Raw genomic sequence first — 20,941 nt, forward strand, 5'->3', positions numbered from 1 at the left:
ATCACTGCCATGTGTGGGGATGTAAAGCTGAGGCAAAAATTACTGATGAGTTAACTGAAAAATTAGGTCCTAAAACTGTTAGCTGTAATTTTATTGGTTACTGTGAAAAATCTAAAGGCTACAGGTTTTATACACCTCATAGCTCGACAAGAATTATGGAAACCAGCAGTGCAAAATTTCTGGATGAAGCATTTAGTAATTCGGATTTTGAGGATTTATCCTTAGAATTTAATGAAATTGTTGAGAATGAGGATTTAATAAACACTCTACCTTTAGTTTCAGACACAGTAATGACTAATGCATTCATTCAAAATCAAAATAACAATAATGCAGGAGCTGTAGCTCCTGAGCCTAACATTAATAATGCAGAAGAATTTTTAGAGCCTCAAGTAAATCCAGACCAAGCTTAACCTCAAAATTTAGTACCTCAGGATTTAGAACCTCAGGATTTAGTACAACCTCCATTAAGAAGATCAGACAGACCAAGAAAACCTGTTTATGGTGAAAACAGTGACTACTATGTTTATCTGCAAGAACAGGATGTACTCGCAGAAGATGATGATCCATTAAGTTTTAAGGAAGCTCAAAATTCAGATGAGATAGAAAAATGGAACGTAGCTATGCAGGAAGAACTAGACTCTATGTCTAAGAACCAAGTTTGGGATTTAGTGAAACCAGACCCTAACCATAAAGCAATAGGTTGTAAGTGGGTTTATAAGACAAAAAGAGATGCAAATGGTAATGTAGAAAGACACAAAGCTAGGTTGGTAGCTAAGGGTTTACACAGCAAGAAGGCATAGATTATAATGAAACTTTCTCTCCTGTATCCACTAAAGATTCATTTAGAATTATAATGGCACTTGTGGCACATTATGATATGGAACTTCATCAAATGGATGTTAAAACTGCGATTTTAAATGGAGAATTAGAAGAAGTTATCTATATGAAGCAGCCTGAGGGTTTTGTGAAACCAGGAAAAGAAGATCATGTATGCAGACTTAAGAAATCAATCTATGGTTTAAAACAGGCCTCAAGACAATGGTACAAACTCAATCTATGGTTTAAAACAGGCCTCAAGACAATGGTACAAAAAATTCGATTCAGTTGTGACCTCTTTTGGCTTTACAGAAAACATAGTTGATGAATGTGTATACATTAAGCATACAAAGCATGGATTTATTTTCTTGATATTGTATGTCAATGATATTCTTTTAGCTAGTAGCAGTGTCAAATTGCTAAATGAAACTAAGTCTTTTCTTTCCAGTAATTTTGATATGAAAGACTTAGGTGAGGCTTCTTTTGTTTTGGGAATTGAAATTAAGAGGGATAGAAAACTGGGGGTTTTAGGCTTATCTCAGCAAAACTATATTCATAAAGTTTTGAAGAGATTTCATATGGAAACTTGTAACACAAGTGATGCCCCTATGTCAAAAGGTGACAAATTGTCCAAAATTTCTAAAAATGGGGGGAAGATGACTCCTATGGAAAGCAAACCATATGCACAACTCGTTGGTAGCCTTATGTATGCACAGCTTTGCACTAGAGCAGACTTAGCATTTTCAGTAGGAATTTTGTCCAGGTTTCAATCTGCACCTACTCAAGAACATTGGGTTGCAGGGAAAAAGGTTCTTAGATATTTGCAGAAGACTAAATCTCACATGTTGATCTATAGAAAAGTTGATAAGCTTGAATTAATAGGTTATACAGATTCAGATTTTGCTGGTAATTTTCCTAATTCGAATAAGTCCACCTCAGGTTATGTATTTATGCTAGCTGGAGGTGCTGTAGCTTGGAAAACTGAAAAACAAAAGTTAATTTCGACATCCACAATGCAGGCTGAGTTTATTGTTGTATATGAAGGAGTCTGTCAAGGACTGTGAATTAGAAATTTCTTGCTTTATACTAAAGTGTTGAGCCATATTGTTTCAGATGCAATGAAAATTTATTGTGACAATGAGGCTGCAGTGTTTTTCAGTAAAAACAGTAAAAGATCTAATAATTCTAAGCATATCTGTTTGAAGTACTATAGTGTTAGACAAAGAGTGAAGTTTGGTGAGATTGAAGTTTTAGATATAGACACTGAGTCTCAGTTAGCTGATCCGTTTACAAAAGCTCTTTCTATTTCGAGTTTTCAGAAGCATGTTCAGAATATGGGAATTCTTCCAAACTTAAGTGCTTGAGTTCAGTGGGAGTTTGCAGTAGCTCATCTTGGTTTACAGTTTTTATTTTTTATAGTGATTTGTATTAGGGTGTTTTTTCCAGATGTAATTTTCAATTCACACAAGCTCTTGTAATTCATTTTTCAGTGATCAATAAAGTCTCGAGAAATTTTCAGATACAAGATGTTGATTATTTTTGAAATTTAGTTGTGTGTTGTGACTGAACTAGTTGATAATTTATACATATATATAACATAATGTCATTTCAGTAAGCAGTTACCATTTTTAGTCCAGTATTCTGGTATTTTGCTGCTACAGGATTTTATGAAGTTTTGAAATCATTAAGTTTTTGGACTGTGAGTTTTGACATCTCAGGGAGATATACAAGTCAAAAATTCTCACCCTATCACTCATGAGCTTATATAAGTGTAGTGTTTGTTGTATGTGATCTCTAGCCATGTTGATTATTTTTATCTTCTATGGTTCTTGGTTCTGCAGCAGATGCTGCATATTGACAAAGCTGAATGAATTATGAGTTTTCTTTTGCTTCAGCGCGCTCTTTAGTTATTGTTTTTACATTGAAATGTTCATTGATTAGTTTGCAGATAGTGTTAGTCCAAGTGGGAGATTGTTGGAACTGATTTGGACTTAAACACATCTGTCAAATATTATGGTCAGTTTCATATTGAACATGGATTGAATAACAAGAAGCTTAAGTTTTTAACTCAGTTTCAGAGAAGTAATCCAAGTTTTATATCAGTTGGATTACATAGAGGTTCATTGCATTTAACCTGAATGCAATTCGAATTAGTATTGTGATAGGATTATGCCTATGCAGTTGTTAACATTGAGTACAATAAGGATTTGGTTATGGGATTGAATCCGGTTTTGTGATCACTATATAAAGGAGGCTAAGTCCCTGTGTTTTTTATCGTTTGGCATTGAGTTTTGGCATTCCCATAGTGCTGCTTGATACAGAGACACAGAAGACCTGCATCCATCTCTTGTTTCTGTGCGCAGCCAACCCAGAAGTCTATCACAATGGTGTCATCATCGAAGATAGCAGTCAAGGCAGATTGGAGATCCAACGAAGGTATGTTCCTAGTTCATCTAGGATAACTTAAGTATACAGAATGTATTAAGTGTTCTTGAATATATGCATGTGTGTTTGTCTATTTATGAAATAAGATCCAAACTTAAGTTTAGATGGCTTTAATAGGATTCTGAAAACCATCTAATAGGAAAGAGAAGAGAGCTTGCAAATGCAGGAAGATGGTGAACTGAAGCGAGCATTGGTGTTAGTGACTAGGAGACGGGACTGTGTCTGTAACTCTGTCTATCTTTTTCTTTTTGGTCAGCTCTCTGTCTTTGCTTAAAGATAAAGGGGTCTCAGGACTATCAACCACAAGGGATGATCGGTCTTTTTTGGGACTTCATTGGTTGAGAAAATGAAATGAAATAAGGATTTCATAATAATCCCAGTAACCAGGGCAGCCTTGTGCAGCAAGAAAATGAAATGAAATAAGGATTTCATAATAATCCCAGTAACCAGGGCCGGCCTTGTGCAGTGGCTGCACAGGGCCCATGATAAAAGAGGAAAAGTGGGGCACATGGCAGGGCCGGAAACACGACAACAAATAGGAGCGACACCCATATTTGTCTCGATACAAATTTGATAATATTATGTACTTTCATTCAAAAAGGTTCACTGGAGGGCCCGAGCTTTTGTAAAATTATACACTTTCTGATGAAGGATAAAGTGTAGAGATAAAGAGATAGCAAGAGAATCATCATCTTATTCATTGATATGAGCCCTTTATATAATGAATTACACAATACCAATATGGTAAGGATATGAATACATAGATCTAGTCAAACTACATATCCTATTGGCATAAGGCCAAGGCACACATAGAGAATATCTAGAAAGATACAGAATATCCTAGAACACTCTCCCTTGTGCCGCGCGCTGATATGCCGATGGTGCTGATCTGTTGCCTCGTCAAAAACCTCGTCAAGTCACAAAAACCCCACATATAGTATGTTGGCATCCATGTAAGAAGAATAAATGTTCCCCAGTTGTGACAGAAGTGAGAAACTATCAGGGCCCAAACAAGTGCTTTGGACAAAATTTGTCCCCAAGGAATCACTTTTACGCGTTCCTTAGACACATTACCAGCAAGAATTAGCTTCTTCTCTTCAGGTCTCAGCTTAGGATCCTCAGCAGGTGAACTGTATGCCTACATAACATCACCCAAACAAATTAAAGGTTTACTCATACATACATAATATGTTCATGCATCATAAGTAAATAAGAAAATCGATTACTAATTGTCTGCAAAGTTCTATCACCTTACTTAGCCAAACAGCAAACCAGACTGTCCCTAGGGAACCGAAGGAGTAAAAGACTGATGGCCATCCAAACTGGTGTATTAAAAAAGGTGAAAATGCAAAGCCAGTAACTGAACCAATGTACATCCCACTGTAAACCAGAGCCAAGGCTCTACTCCTCTCAGATTCTGGAATCCATTTTGACAGAATATTATTCATACTGAACCTTGATCGTAGGAGAAAAAGAGTACAACGCACTCTTCACATTTGATAGTGACATGTATGTATGTGCTAGACTCCCCCTGAAGTTCGTACCTCCCCCTGATCTTTACATCAATCATAGGGCTCTTCCTGATTCTTACTAATCACGGAAGTTTCAATAACTTAGCATGTCAATGCTTTTAAACATGTCTTCAAATGTGGCATTGGGCAATGATTAACTAAATCATGCCGTATTGTCCTCAAATGATCTTTTACACTTAGATCTTGAGGAGAAGGCCGCTTGTGAACTCAAAACATAAGTTCGTGCAGGAAATCAGATTTCCGCGCAGCATGACCTTCAATTACTAGAACAGTCGTAACTTCCTCTAGGAAATACATATGAACGAACCGTAAACGGTTTTGGAAACTAGACTCATTTAGCTTTGCAACCGTATATTACACACATTCTGTTTCATCAGGATCTGTTCACAAAATCCCGTCGAAGTTGACTGTTTTGCCAAAATCAGATTCTCGGACAGATTCGTCCTACTTTACGAAAACGGCCATAACTCACTCAATATGATAGGTATGATCAAATGGTTGGTGTCCCTGGAAAGTAGACACATAGACCTTTCCAATGGTAACAATTTCACCATTTTCCAGTGAGTGAGATTTTCTATAGGTCCCGTGGAAGTTGACCTACAAAACTTGACAGATTCTGATTTCGCTTTTGATGTGTCTTTCTTATGTAGGGATAGAATAAGTTTCAACCTTTCATACCATTAAGTATTGAAAAAGGAGTTACTGCCATTACATTGGCGTTGCGTGGGCGCATAGCTACACTTAGCTTTACAACTTTTCATAACGAATGAGATATCAAGTCTGTCGTCTTGTGTTGAGTACATTGATGCGTCTTGTTGTACTTAGATGGGAACTCCATCTCTTAACACATATTTGTCATCTTGCTTTAGACAAAACAACGGATCTCAATTTAGAGTAAAGACTTTGACTAATCATGGGAGTATATGTAGGCCTCACTAGTTATAAAGTGTCTAAGCCGATTGATGGAAAATCATCGTCAATACAGTCATCGAGTGTCTTATCGAGACCGTGTCTTCCCAAGATCTTTTTCTTTGGATGTTGATACATATTGAAATCTCTTGATTCATCAAGAGTCCATGTAAATCCGGAATAAACACGCAAAGGTATAATTCACTATATCCCTTCCAAATCAAGTAGAGTCCATGTGCGTTTCAATACATTTAGCAAACGCGTGCTCCTGTGGTTTGGAGCCACTTGATTCGGATGAATGAAGTTCGTTTAAGATCTTCATGTGTATCTCTGATCCCATAGAGATGTTATTATGACCACATTCATAGGCTGCATGTTCAGTTATTCGGAAACTACCAAATTGACAAAGTAGTGGAGTTCAATGACATCCATTACGAGAGCATATCTCATCGTAGTTGATCTCAGTGCGTGTTAGTGAGAGACCTTCCGCCATAAGGTGAGTCTAAGCACTTATTCTCACTACGCTATCTAACAAAGGCATAGTTGATAGGGTTTAGCTTGCGATGTCGGCATCACCTGCCCAAGGACCTATCTCTTTGTTAATGTTGGATCGCATCTTTCCACTAGGCCAATCAACTAAGTTGATATCCATCAACGAAGGGTGGTTCGATAGTAGACTCATTATCTCACGTCCTCATGTACACTAGTGTAATACTTGTAGAGATCTCTATATGGATTGGATTTTACATTGAGGCGTCCCCCAACGATAATCACAATTCAGACTTCATGAGACGGATTTGAGTATCACTGATCAATGGATCAAGTTGTGCCAAGCTCGCTTTCATCCTAGTGCGAGAAAGTATCGAACCTAAGGGCCTCCCTCTTTTTAGGGAGTCACACGGCCTTGTGACACCAATTTTGCCACTATATGGCGTCACCATTTCACCATCCATGGTGATGGCGTCAAGACCAACACCTTTTGGTCGCGCCATGTCCTTTTGTAGGACATCAATCATTGCAGACATATTTGCAGCATGTGATCTCGTCACTTTAACACTTTAAGCATTTGGGATCAAGATGAGACTTAGTGGGGACAAACCATGACAATTCACGTCGTTCCACTTGAACACTTGTGTTCTTATCTCCCCCTAACGGCGGGAACATTGTCTCATCAAAGTGACAATCCGCAATTTAGCGGTGAATCAGATCGCCTGACAAGGTTTCTACATATGCGGATTATAGGTGGAGGTTTATATCCAACCTAAATTTATTCATCTCAAATGACCCATCATTGTACGCAGTGGCAATGCGATTTGGCACCTAAAAATAACATCTAGCCGAGCTCAAGGATTGGAGATTCGTTTCAATCCTGCCGAGCTCAAGGATTGCAATTTCGTGTCAATCTTGGTACACAGTCACCAGCTGTAGTACAACAAAATTCAATGATGGTGGGTCGTAGATGAATAGTAAAGCTGCATGCAAATATTGCATAGCCCCAAGACGCAATAGAAGGAGACTTTCCGGCCGGTTCTCAGGGTGAGGCCGGCGGCGTTGGATCCGGGACAGAGAGAGCTTTCTGGGGATATAAAATTCCGGTGGAGGAAAGTCGAAATTTTGGTCAGAAATCGGGAAAAACAAGGCTACCCGATTTTAGGGTTTGAAAAAAATAAATGGTGGGCTATTGGCTCTAGGGTCAGAATAAAGTGCATGATAACGTGATGAAGGATAAAATGTAGAGACAAAGAGATAACAAGAGAATTATCATCTTATTTATTGATAGGAGCCATTTATATATGGAATTACACAATACCAATATGCTAAGGATATGAATACATAGATCTAGTCAAACTACATATCCTATTGGCATAAGACCAAGACACACATAGAGAATATCTAGAAAGATACAGAATATCTTAGAACACTTTCTTGTTTTTCTTATTAGTGGGTGTCTATTTTATGAGTTTAATATTTCATACTAGTTCTTTTCACAGATCTATCTCATCTTTTTGAGTTCATCTCTCTCTTCTTTCTTACCTCTTATCTTCTTCCTCTTCGTTTATTTCTCTTCTCTCATCTTTATCGGAAAGGAAAAAAAAAAAAAAATCAATCTGGCTATCACAAAAAAATTCCTCCATCTCATAGAAACCATCGATCCTCATCTAATTAATTGTCCTCGCAGGTGATCAAGGGATTCGAGGGGAACCATCTGCTGTTTCTTGCTCCGGTGACTTGGTGAAGGCAATCGCGAAGCAGGGAAAGCTGGATCTGAGAATTGAAAATTGAATGGGTTCATTTTTCTCATGTTTTGGTTGTTTTCATGCAGTGAGGCTGGATTCTGGTTGTTTTCATGCAGTGAGGCTGGATTCGACTTGATGTCAGTAGTATGATATCCGATTTAAGACAGAAATCATTTCTTTGCTAGCTATATGCATTTCAATCTGCTTCCATGTGAATACAACTTTTTTGATTTTGAAAGATGTGATCTGATCTAGTGATCTTGTTCTCTAACCATCTGCCCTTTGGTTTTCTGTATGCGAGGATCATCATCATGATTCACGCCAAGTTGAACAGGAAGAACTTCAACCAAATCGACCCTATCAGAATTTGATTTGAGCGTTTCAAATGAAGAATGGATCTATGCTTTTCATCTGTAATTGAACCAGTCCTGGCAATGCTCTGTGTAAAATATATTGTTTGAGAAGTTTTTTTGAGGAGCAGACCCGGCAATATAAATATATATATATATATATATATATATATTATTTTTTACAAAATATTGGACCCAAAAATTAAACAAGGGGCCCCAAAAAATTTCCCGCATTGGGCCTCAAATCTTTCAGGGCTGGCCCTGCCAGTAACCCAGTTATTATAACCCCAAGTCTAAAACACAAACCTAAATTCAAAATCTATGCCCAACACCAATTGATCTAGTGACATAAGTCTCATCTTATTAGAATGTTAGTGAAATGTTATGAGTTCGACTCATAGTGTTATAACACAGTAGCACATTTAATCAAAAAAGAAATTCAAAATCTAGAAGAAGAAAAAAAAAACATGTTAGAACATCTCCAATGTGAGGAAGTTGCTAGAGTTAAAGCATTATTTTGTTTTTTTTTTTTTCTAAAGATTTTGGCTTTTGTTTTCTCATTTAGACCTAGTATGAAACAACTTCGTTTTTAGAAAAATAAACTTGTATATGAACTTTTAAATTTAATAGTGTTTGGTAATAAAAAAAAACATACATTTTTTAAAATTACAGTGGTGGCACCATCGTCAGCGTTCTGAATCAATTCCTTGAGCACGGTGGTGCCCTCCGGATAGTTGAGTAGAACCGCACGGATTCGCCTTGTGAGGTCAACCTTTTGGCCGAAGTCTTCTAGAAATTTCGACTCCGGCGACGGAGACGGAGACGGAAACTCCATTGCTGGTTTAGTTATAAAACCATCGGCTCTGGAATTTGGAAGGTTTTATAGGAAACCGGAGACTGAAGCAAAGTGAAGGCGAACTCTGAAACGAGAATTTTGATGGAATTGGGATTAATCGACGAGGTAGGGGATTTAATGGGATTTACTATTTTCTCGCAGCTTTGAAATTTTTTACTTGGAACAGTAAATGGATATTCATTAAGGGCCAAGCCCAATGTTACAAAGCCCACCACATATAAATTATTAGCCGACACTGGATCATAATGCCTGTTATTCCGAAATCCTCTCCGCTATGGCCACGGATAACAAAGGAGATCTTACTTGGGCCTTGGGGACTTTGTGATGAGCTCAACCGCATTTGGTCTCAAGAAGACGGTATGATCTTGATTACTGTTTTAGGGTTTTGTGAGAACATTGACGAGGCTTTATGGATATATATATATATATATATATGTTTATCTACGAACCTACGAAAAATTGAGCTTATTTTCTAATATGCGTAAGCAGTGCATGCTTAGATGAGAATTACAAGACATGCTCATTTTGATTTAGGTTTTTGGCTCAAGCTATATGATCAATCTTATGCAATCATAATATTTCTAATTTAGGTTTTTGTCTTTTTAATTTTTACATAATGTATTTAACAGTTGCTAAGTCTACAGCTGCACACAAAGCAGGCCTAGAAAAAGGTTTGTTACCAGGGTGGGATATGGATGCTTACTTCTACAGTGAGGGTGAGAATGGTGAAACGAGTGAAGGTACTAGCAAGCATCATGTTCCCCATGTATTGCTGTTTATGTGAGACTGTATTTGACAACTGGCCTGATTGCTGCCCTTCCAAGATTCTTCAGGAGTCTACAATTGTTGTTTCTCAACATGATGATCAAAAAGATCCCCCTGCCACCGCCGACGACAAGTTTTCCTAATTCTAAATCTGTTTCCTGTATGAATGGTGTGCGAGGATTCATTAAACGAGTGTATCTTTGGCTCTTTGCTATGTAAAAACAATTCCCTTTGATCTACATAATTTGAAGCTGAAGGAGAACATGAACTCACTTCTTCAGTTTGTTTAACGTTTTGTTACTAAACATTCATACGCGCCGGTTTTGATGAGTTTATCGAGCTTAATCGGCACTTATGTCAGCACTTAAGTCATTTGGTCTCATAGAATATAGGGACAAAAACCCCAGACAATTGAAGCTGTCCATCAGAAGAACAGTGTGATTCTAGCGTTCTATTCAAAGTGATGTGGGGGACAAAAACAAATTAAGAACATTACTTCCTCTTAAAAACCAAGGGGCCGCTTCTGTTGCGGACCTCTGAATTGCGGACCATTTACCGACTTTCAAAACGTATCCGTTGGATTACATGAGCGGCCTACAAGTTGATGAATACAACTCCTTCCCGTGTGGTCACATGCATCGGAACACAATCCTCCCCCTCTCTCTCTCTTCAGCGCATCAGAGCTCCCTTTGATCTACATAATTTGAAGATGAAGGAGAACATGAACTCACTTCTTCAGTTTGTTTAACGTTTTGTTACTAAACATTCATACCGCGGGTTCTGATGAGTTTATCGAGTTTAATCGGCACTTATGTCAGCACTTAAGTCATTTGGTCTCACAGAACATAGGGACAAAAACCAGTGTGATTCTAGCGTTCTATTCAAAGTGATGTGGGGGACAAGAACAAATTAAGAACATTACTTCCTCTTAAAAACCAAGGGGCCGCTTCTGTTGCGGACCTCTGAATTGCGGACCATTTACGGACTTTCAAAACATGTCCGTTGGATTACATGAGCGGCCTACAAGTTGATGAGTACAACTCCTTCCCGTGTGGTCACATGCATCGGAACACAATCCTCCCCCTCTCTCTCTCTTCAGCGCATTAGAGCTCCCAACCCAAACACCACCAAAATCCCAAAATGACCGATCACCACCACCACCACCGCCGCCGCCGCCCCCACCGTCTCTCTCTCCCTCAACGCCTCACCACCCCCACCACCTTCGCCTCCACCACTCCCACCACTTCCCGCCAATACCCACTTTACCCTTTCACCCCCTCCTCCGCCACTCCCTCCAAACACCGCGTCTCCTTTCTCAACCCTAAACCCCCAAACCCCTCTCCTCCTCCTCGTCCTCCGCCGCAAGCAAATCCTCTCTCTCATTCCTCTTCCTCCTCCTCTCCTTCCGATCACTCTACTCCCTCCTCGGCCCCTTCCTCTGCTCCTCCCCTTCTTTCTCTCTCTTCCCTTTCTCCTTCCTCCTAACCCTAGCTTTCTCTCTCTTCGATTCTTTTGGCCATGGGAGTGAGGTCAGCAGTGGTGGCTGGTGCGGTTGGAGGAGGTCTAGCTGTGGGTTGGGAGCTCTGATGCGCTGAAGAGAGAGAGGGGGTGGATTGTGTTCGGATGCATGTGACCACACGGGAAGGAGTTGTACTCATCAACCTGTAGGCCGCTCATGTAATCCAACGGACACATTTTGAAAGTCCGTAAATGGTCCGCAAGTCAGAGGTCCGCAACAGAAGCGGCCCCTAAAAACCAATATTAGCACAAATCTTAAGATTCTACATAATGCTGACCAATAAAAATATTTTATAATAGTTGAAATGCTAAAATACAAAAATGCCACTCGCCTTATACATCACGTTGAGGGCACGTTTGTCACATGGGTTTACGTGAGACTACCCAAGAAAATAAAAGTAGTCCAGCGTTTGGCTGAATACGGGACTCACTTAAATGAAGCTATGGAGTCCCTGGGCCTACCTCTGCTCCTTACGTAAACCCCCCAAAATTGGGGGGACTATGGAAGCAACGCATCTCACTCATCTCTCTCACATCTTCTTGTTTCTCTCTTCTTCCACAAAGTTCCAATCTTAGTAAAATTTTTACAACCCAGATTGAATTTCTTTAAATCCATATCCGAAATCGAGTATGAGATTCGAGGTGACAAAGCTTGGGAGAGTTACCGGTGAGCCACCCCTTCAAATTCACCCGAAGATGGAATGAAATGGAGTCATCGTTGCTGGGTTATCAACTGAATTTATTGGTGGATCTATTTACTCCAAGACAGATGCAACTGAGAGTAATATTGGTATGCCTGGTACGAAAATCATTCAACATTCCGACAAGGCAAAGCTCGAGGAAACAGGGTGATGGCGAGTGATGAAGAACTTCATTTGTTAATGGTGATGATGAGTTTTCAATTGCCCAAAATCAGATGGGTTTTCAAATGCCCAGAACAACAAATGGTTCAATCGATTTCATGGGTTTATGAATTTTGTTGGTGGTGATGATGTTGGTAAATCTGGATTTGAATGATTGAATTTCTGGGTTTGAATTACGATTTTAGAATTCTGGGTTTGAGCTTCGTTAGTCTTCTTCTTTCTGATAATTCTGTGTTCTTGTTTTGAGTGAAGGATCCTAATAATGCACCAAACATGGGTTTGGTCTAATGTAAAATAAGCTAGGCTTGTGTAAGGTAGGACTCCATTACGAATTAAGCCCAGCTATGATAGTCCATAGTAACAAACATACCTGAAGGTCTATGGAAAACATGGATAAGCATCTAAAATAAATTAACATGGATAAATACGCCAAATGTTAAGAGGGGAATTGCCTATTCGTCATTGAAGGTCGTTTTCTTCCCAGCAGTAGTACAGAAATGAACAATGAGAATATGGAACACGTCATATAAACATAAAACCAGAAGCACGAAATCAGGGAGATTGGGAGAACAATGCCAGAGAAACATCTGTAAACAGTAGACACACCCCTACAAATAAAATGAAAGGACTTGAAGCACTACATAAAAAATATTAATGATATTGACCTGTTCCAGGGGTTGCTAGGCTAGGGCCTCTGCCTCCACGCCTCCCACCAGAATCACTACCACCGCAACGGCCGCCACTGTCATATCGACCACCATGACGACCGCCACTGTCAAATCGACCACCACGACGAACACCTCTACGGCCGCCACTGTCAAATCGGTCCCGTCCACATGTAAAATGACCTTTAGGTTTGGCAGGTTGGACATTCAAACAATAACCATTTCCAAGATCGGAGCCATCAAGCTCAAAGGCTTTGTTGAGAGCATCAGCATCTGAGAAGTCCATGTAAGCCATCCTGATATTGGTAAACACGAAAATGGTTAACCAAAAAATAGACCACTCACAATTGGAAAATCAGAGACATCACAGGAATAGAAGAATAAAAGAAGCACAAACCCTTTGGGGGCGCCAGTTTCATAATCTTTCAGGATGGACACCCGTGTGATCTCACCACAAGAACCAAAATGACTTTGCAATGCACTTCGTATCTGCAACGACAACTTTCAGAGAAATGCATACACCACAAAACAGATAAGATGGAGCTACAGTTTATGGTGCAGAATTTACCTCGTCCTCCCCCTGTGTTGTGTCAAATCCTCTTACAAATATTGTCTGTGATTGACCTTGTCCTCCTTTCTGGTAAGAGTCGCCCTCTTTGCTGTAATGTGAAGGAAAAACATAAGCAATGGGACAAAAAAATTATAGCTTCATAATACCAGTTGAAGAGATAAACATACCCGCTGTGAGGAGTGTATGCACCCCTTTCACCCTTTTCATGAGCCAAATCAAGCCTGACCAGACACCCACACAAATCAGAACCATTTAACTCCTCCAGAGCCTGCAAAAATAGGATTTAGTAACCAGCATTTAAAAACAAAACCTAGCACATCCCACTGAAACCAATCAAGACATCTGGTCTACCTTTTGTGCTTCTTCAGCAGTGGCAAATTTTACGTGCCCAAATCCCCTGAAAGTTCCTTCAGCATTACGGGCGAACCGGACATCTACAACTTGGCCAACATTCTTGAAAAACAACACCCTATACAAATCATAGTGTTAGATCAACACCACCAAAACCAAGTCAATTGAAGTCCTGATTAGAGATGACACATACACATCGTTCTGCTCAATCCTGAACGACAAATTTCCAGCAAACAAAGTCTTGGAACCCGACGTCCCTGGAGTAGCATGGGTTTTAGGCTGCAAAGTAATATTTGAAGGATCAAAACAAAATATTCGCCGATATAAATATACAAGAATGCAGGTAATGAAACAGGAGAAAAGGATCATTGCAGCTTTGATTTCGGATTTTGATTGAGCATCTACCATCTCTACGTCCGAGTCCTGGCCAAAATGTGGAATATTAATATGTTGAAAAAGGTGAACAAAATTTAATGCCTTATTTACCCAGCATTAGAAAGTAAACCTTTTTCTTTGCAGTCTTCACATCTTCCTCAGATTCTTCTTCCAAACTTTCCTCATCCTCATCCTCATCTGAACTGCTTTCCTTTGTAGCAGCTTTGGCAGGGATCTTTAAATGAGCAACCATATAGAAAACACGGCCATCAACAGATGAGACAGGTAAAATGAAAAAAAATATCAGATAGAACATGAAATTAGTAATCAATGTAAACAAAATGCATACCTTTTTAGCTTGTGGCTTATCATCTTCATCTTCATCAGAGTCGCTTTCACTTTTGCTTTCACTCTCTGCAGGCTGAGAGGCTTTGGTAGCAGGTTTGGCATTCTTTGGCTACAGAGACAAATATAATGGTTATGAAACCACCAACTAATGCTTAAAACAAAGAACAGTACAATTTTACTCTTTAACTCAATATTATCATCATTTTGTAATCTAACTGTCAAGACAAACCTTTTCTTCCTCTGAATCATCAGATGAGTCGTCACTGGTGCCCTGCTAACAGTAATATACTATTTTTAAAAAACTTTTCCTAGAGTATTTTGTAAGATATCTCACCAGTATCCAAAGAGAAATACAACCCAAATAAAATAATATCTATACAGCAGTCCAACAAAAGGTAACACACCTCATCATCAGAATCACTATCTTCAGAACCGCTTGAATCTGGCTTTTTTGCAGCGGGAACAGCCACCTTCTTTGCAGGTGCAGTAACTTTAGCAGGAGTTTCCTACAATAATGAGACAACAAGAAGATCTAATAAACATCATGTCAAGATATCATTTAATCAATAACAAAAATATATAAAGTTCAAAAGACAACTAACGTCGTCATCCTCTGAATCTTCACTTGATTCCGTATCAGAGGAGCTTGAATCATCTTTCTTCTTGCCATTCTTAGCAACAACTTGTGGCAACTTTGTGGGAGCTTTAACTTTAGGAGCCTGGAAATAAACAGATAAACTTGAATTTAGAACTATGATTACAAACTTTACAAGACAGGCATCGTTATACTGGATACTCACTTCATCCTCCTCAGATTCATCTTCAGAAGATTCTGAACTTTCAGAAGACTCGGCTTTTTTTCCATTGTTAGCAACAACAGTTTTGGCAGCAGGAATATTACAAAGTGAACACACATGGCTCTGCATCAGAAAATTTGATGTATCACTCACTTCATCTTCATCAGAATCTGAAGAGGATTCAGAACTGCTAGACTCTTCCTTTTTAGCAGCTACAGCAGGCTTTTTAGGAGGAACGACAGTTTTGGTCTTGGGAGCAGGCTGAAAAGAAAAACAATCAATTATTCATCATGGTGTTTCAATTACATTCTAAGCAAACCCAATTACAATTTCAAAAAGAGAATATCACAGTTAACACTCAAAGTAAAGATTTAAAATCATCCACAGCCATTTCAGCAATACATAAATCAAGCAAACGCAACACATACATCAATTTTGGATACCCTTTTTTTTTTTCTTTTTCCAAACAATTAAGTCACAAAACAAGTCGAGTCATAACATAAATTATTTTCCAAGCTGAAATTCGAAACACAATTATTTTCATCCTCACAAAAAACCAATACCAACAAAACAATGTGCAGTTGCATACTACAAGCCAATCACCAGCTTCAGAAAAATAACAGAATAAGGCATCTCTCTTCTGCTTCGCACTCACTGCCTTCACAATCTCATTCTCGGCTTCCCTCTTGCCTATAAGACAAGACAAAACACCAAAATTAACACAGGAAACCAAATATAACACCAATACTTCTTCGCAACCAAAACCAAAAAGTTAAAAAAAGAGACTACACCTCCTTTCTTGCCAGACTTGGAGACTGGAACTACAGCAGCAGGAGCTGCCTCAACCTGTAACAATATACAGAACGATTAGAAAACCAAAGCCATGAAAGTAACAGCAGCAAATTTACGAGCCAATAGAGTTAGAGAGACAAGAGAGTTCAGAAGGGAACGAATCATACCTTGGTGGCAGACTTCTTGCTTGACTTGCCCATTGGAAGTAGTAGAATGGGTTATTGGAGGAGAAGAAAGAAGGAAAAGAAAAGTGGAGGCTGCTCTGAAAAACCCTAGGGAGGTTGGGTTTAAGAAGAGCGGTGGAAATTTGGGAATGAATTGAGGGACAAGAGGTTTTCTTTTTTTCTTTTTTTCTTTTTTTGGACAAGAGGTTAGCGATGCTCTTATTTATATAAAATTTAGCCTCGTGAGACGTGAGGGTTTTACTTGATGCGAGCGTGTGAGGGTTTTGATCTGCTTCAATCTGCGCCGTTGGATTGTAATTTTCTATTCTGTCCGATCCTAGAATTATTGGACACGTGCTTGGGCTTTGTGGGTTTGGTCGGGCCGGCCGGGTTTAGCAGTTTACTAGAGAAGATAAGGCCCAACATTCCATCATGGTTCGATTAGAAGTGCATAACCATGATTAACAGCTTAAAACAGACCTTTTTAGTACTGATAAAGACTTCGAGGGGAACAATCATACCAAAATTATCACAACACCAACTTCAAGCAGATTTGACATGTTCATTTCTAACCCAAATAAGGCCTAGTTTGGTATAGCTTCGCTTTTAAAAAAATCAGCTTCTATCCGAATTTTTAGATTTTATAGTGTTTGGTAAATGAAAAAAAAACAGTTTTTTTTAAAATTACAGGTTACTGGCAGCAGCTTTTAGAAGCAACCTGAAGGTTACTTTTGAAAGCAGCTGTCACTAAAAACACTAGAAATTAATAAATTTTATCTTGGCAACACTTTTAAAACTAATATTTACCAAACACAAAACTATTTTAATTCACAGCTGATTATTTTCGCAGTACAGCAGCAGTAGTTTTTTTTTTAAAGTCACAGCAATACCAAACTAGCCCTAAGATTATCAACACGTTAACCCCGACTCACCAACAATCACATTTGTAAGGTTCAGGGTTTAGTTGAAATTATGGAATCAGCAAAACCTTTGTAAGGGTTTATCGTATCTTAAATCTCTCTTAAACCCCGGCTACTACCATATATGGTTTAGAAGAACACCTTGACGGTATAGTAACACTTGACACAGGGACCATCATATACCCTTTGGTCGTTTATGTTCGTATTTTGCACTTAACTTCAAACATATTCTAGTTTTGTAATCACATTTCCTAAGCTTGAATCTATATCAATTATTGGAACGTAATAGATCACAATCATAGTGAAGATAAGATCGAGTGAAAGCAATAATGACTGCTTTGCAGCTGATAAGTCCCCTGTATAACATTCATTGCTCACAAATTTCTATAATACAGAAACAAAACTTAGGGATCTAAACCCTCTGTAATATGGCTGAACTAACTAAAATGTGTTTTATTGTAACAGTGATGCGGATCAGATATCTAGAACCGGCCTTCAACAGTCACTCAACAGACACCAGAAATAAGGACTAGCAAACTCGAAGGTTAGGGCAAATCCATGCCGCAAATAGACTGATTTTATTCATGAAACATCAACCCCCAACAACTACTACAATACCCATATATATATGGGTTACAATACTTGGAGAATAAGTAGGCTTAAACTAAAAGGGGAAGGTAAATAAAAGTAAATCCTAATAATTCTCTAAATCTATCTTAATGACAAAATATCAAAGATTACGAAATAAGACATTAAATGATGTCCATATGCTCCTGCATCAAACTCCCCTGGTTGGAAAGAATTCGTCCTCGAATTCAAACCATTGATCGAAGAAAATCGAGACAAAATGTGCCATTGCTTCAAATCTTCTTTTGACAGGTTAGCTTGCAATTGAATTCTTCCATTCCAAATAAATAAATACTTGGAATAAATGCTTGATCTTGACCCAATAGTTTTTCTCTTCAATCTCAATCTCGTAGTCCCAAAACTTCCTTTAACATCATTGATTTCATTGACAAGATTAACAATGGTTTTGGGAATCTGAATAACGAAGATGTTAACTCTAAGAAAATCAACAAAATTATTGTTAATATCCTTCTTCATTGCCTTGATTGCCTTCTTATTGGGCTCTTCATCTTCTTCGTCACCGCAATTGCCACAACAATCCTTGATTGCATCCTTATTGGTGTCTTCATCCTCTTTCACACCGCAATTGCCACAACAAATCTCACACGAACAATCATCATAAATCGGTGGCTTACTAAAGTCCACAACATTATCTTTCTCTGCTTTTTCAAAAAATAATGTCTCAACAAATGGAAAATTAAAGATAGTGGACTTACAACCAGAGTAGTTGAAAGTACTATGCCCCTCTTCACCCGACTCACATAACGGAGCACTGCGATGAAATGGGCCAACGCATATCTCCCCGTCGGAACTGTCACCCTTGTGGTTGAAAGTTTCGATGCGATTAATACGTTGATGATAGGTGGTAGCGTTTCTCTCCCCGTCGGAACTCTTACGACCCCGTCGTCGAGCTTCGATGCGATCGATACGTACCGCAAGTTGCTGAAGCATCCTTTTAATTTCAGCCATGTCGTTGTTGACGTCACGACCCTCCATTCTATAACCCCCGCATTTTCGCCCGACCTGAGACATGGAATCCACCAAGCTCTTGCCAGAGCTCTGATACCAACTGATGCGGATCAGGTATCTAGAACCGGCCTTCAACAGTCACTCAACAGACACCAGAAATAAGGACTAGCAAACTCGAAGGTTAGGGCAAATCCATGCCGCAAATAGACTGATTTTATTCATGAAACATCAACTCCCAACAACTACTACAATACCCATATATATATGGGTTACAATACTTAGAGAATAAGTAGGCTCAAACTAAAAGGGGAAGGTAAATAAAAGTAAATCCTAATAATTCTCTAAATCTATCTTAATGACAAAATATCAAAGATTACGAAATAAGACATGATGTCCATATGCTCCTGCATCAAACAGTCTTGCCATTAACCTAGTTTACAAGAATGAAAAATTAAAAGGGGATTTCTATAGAACAAATTAGGTTCATCACCCGCTCAAAAAGGGTGAAAGCCTCCTAAGGTTCTCCTAAGCCACCAAAGTTGGGCAATATTCTATCGGTTTCTTTCCCTTCCCCTCCGAGAAAGAAAAGTGGCTTCCATAGTTGGCTTCTTCAGTTTTCTCCATTAAGAGATGAACAAGAAATTGGGCCTCTCCTTTTCTTTCTTGCTAAGAATACAGAAAAAATATATATATATTTGGGTCAACCTATTAAGAGCAGTTTTAAAAACCAAATGGTGATTTTCTTCTGCTTCCGCCTTCACCGTATTGCTCATTCCATTTCCTAAGCTCGTTCATACTTGCAGCATCATATGACACAGATGGCCCAACCTACCAAATCAAGTCCCAAATGAAAATTCACATGTCAGTATTACGTATTGCATGCACAATACCAAGACATCTATATTCAAATTTTCAAGCAAAAGATCCAAGAAAACAAAAAGACTTGACGACGAATATATTTAAAGATTCATAATTCATACGATAGCTCCATACTAATTTCAAATGATTCATGGAAGCATATTGAAATTAGTTTAGAAATTAACTGTAGAGGACAACGTATTCATGAGATGATTATGATGATTGTTAAAAACATCATATAACAATGTCTTCTGTTATAACTGATAAAGATGGTACCTACTATACAGGAAGGAACACAATAACTTGGAAGAGCTTTTCACCTTGGCTTTTGATTGAATAAAGTCATCTAAATTAACTGGCCTTAAAGCTGCAGATGAATCACCTTTGCTGCCCTGTACAGAGTTTACAACACATCACAAATTGAGGAACCACTGAAATCAGTATGCAAACTAGGACTGTTTAAATTGGGCATCAAAACCATTGATGATAGCATTTTGAAGGTTGTCTATCAAATAACTAACATCTTGTCTAGCATAATGCCAACTCAAAATATTTGTACCTTGGTTTCTTCTTCTAATAGTTCCTGGACAGGCCTATATGCAGCACCAATACAAAGGTTCTGCAAATTACAACAATATTGTAAGTATTGAATACAATATTGTAAGTATTTAATGCACAACTAATCTCCATGTTTAACAGCAGTCTAATACCTTCAAGTTGTAACACCCTGACCCAGGTGTTAAAAAAAAATAAATGAATAAAATAAATAAGGGAATCTTAAATCGAAAATGAGATAGGATCTCATAATCAAACAAAAACAACAAACAAACATTTTTGACGCGTTTGGAACCTAAATTTTTATTTTGTTAATTTGCGGTTGCACCCAACACTTAATCGGGCTGCCTACGTACCCTTTTAAAGGGATCAAGCCACTCGTAGTTCAACATAAAACAAGGAAGCATACTCAAACTTAAAAACAGTGTGCAAGATGCCGTCTTTGACATCAATTTCTACCCACTCAACTCCAACCAAAATTACTGAACCCTAGCCTATTTTAAAGATGGTACTACAGGCTTTAAATACATAGCTTGAGTTTTGAAAACAAAGCCCTGGATAGAAAGTTATGATCTTGCAAAGTTGGAGCAAAATCTGAAAATCCAGAAAACTCAGTTTTGCTGAGTCTGCTACTGTTTTTGACAAGCTATTTGTCACA

General features: G+C 38.6%; 2 protein-coding genes across 2 annotated transcripts in view; both read right to left on the bottom strand.

Annotated features, from left to right (window-relative positions):
- Positions 1 to 12,717: 12,717 nt before the first annotated feature.
- LOC101303525 lies at positions 12,718 to 16,390 on the bottom strand. Its single transcript, XM_004301752.1, has 16 exons — positions 16,358 to 16,390; positions 16,190 to 16,244; positions 15,988 to 16,088; positions 15,402 to 15,659; positions 15,204 to 15,320; positions 15,006 to 15,107; positions 14,831 to 14,872; positions 14,603 to 14,710; positions 14,384 to 14,488; positions 14,284 to 14,301; positions 14,072 to 14,157; positions 13,879 to 13,996; positions 13,695 to 13,795; positions 13,525 to 13,615; positions 13,354 to 13,445; positions 12,718 to 13,252 (listed from the first exon to the last, which is right to left on the bottom strand). The coding sequence occupies exons 1-16, from the start codon at positions 16,388 to 16,390 to the stop codon at positions 12,943 to 12,945; spliced, it is 1,737 nt and encodes a 578-aa protein (XP_004301800.1). The 3' UTR covers positions 12,718 to 12,942.
- Positions 16,391 to 19,053: 2,663 nt separating this feature from the next.
- The window catches only part of LOC101303817, a 7,587-nt gene continuing 5,699 nt past the window's right edge, over positions 19,054 to 20,941 (bottom strand). The window contains exons 9-11 of the mRNA XM_004301753.1: positions 20,288 to 20,407; positions 20,049 to 20,120; positions 19,054 to 19,698 (exon numbers count right to left, since the gene is read on the bottom strand). Coding sequence (XP_004301801.1) covers positions 19,591 to 19,698; positions 20,049 to 20,120; positions 20,288 to 20,407 — 300 coding nt within the window. The 3' untranslated portion in view covers positions 19,054 to 19,590. The remainder of the gene's footprint in view (positions 19,699 to 20,048; positions 20,121 to 20,287; positions 20,408 to 20,941) is intronic.

This window comes from Fragaria vesca, linkage group LG5 (assembly GCF_000184155.1).
Source record: "Fragaria vesca subsp. vesca linkage group LG5, FraVesHawaii_1.0, whole genome shotgun sequence".
In the NCBI taxonomy this organism is placed as follows: domain Eukaryota; kingdom Viridiplantae; phylum Streptophyta; class Magnoliopsida; order Rosales; family Rosaceae; genus Fragaria; species Fragaria vesca.

Bases quoted from the DNA above. Each gene is read 5' to 3' on its own strand.
- LOC101303525 (XM_004301752.1), bottom strand. From the start codon at position 16,390: ATGGGCAAGTCAAGCAAGAAGTCTGCCACCAAG. The intron at 16,089-16,189 runs GTGTAGTCTCTT...CTTGTCTTATAG, and splicing joins CAAGTCTGGCAAGAAAGGAG to GCAAGAGGGAAGCCGAGAAT. The intron at 13,446-13,524 runs GTAAATTCTGCA...TTGTCGTTGCAG, and splicing joins CAACACAGGGGGAGGACGAG to ATACGAAGTGCATTGCAAAG.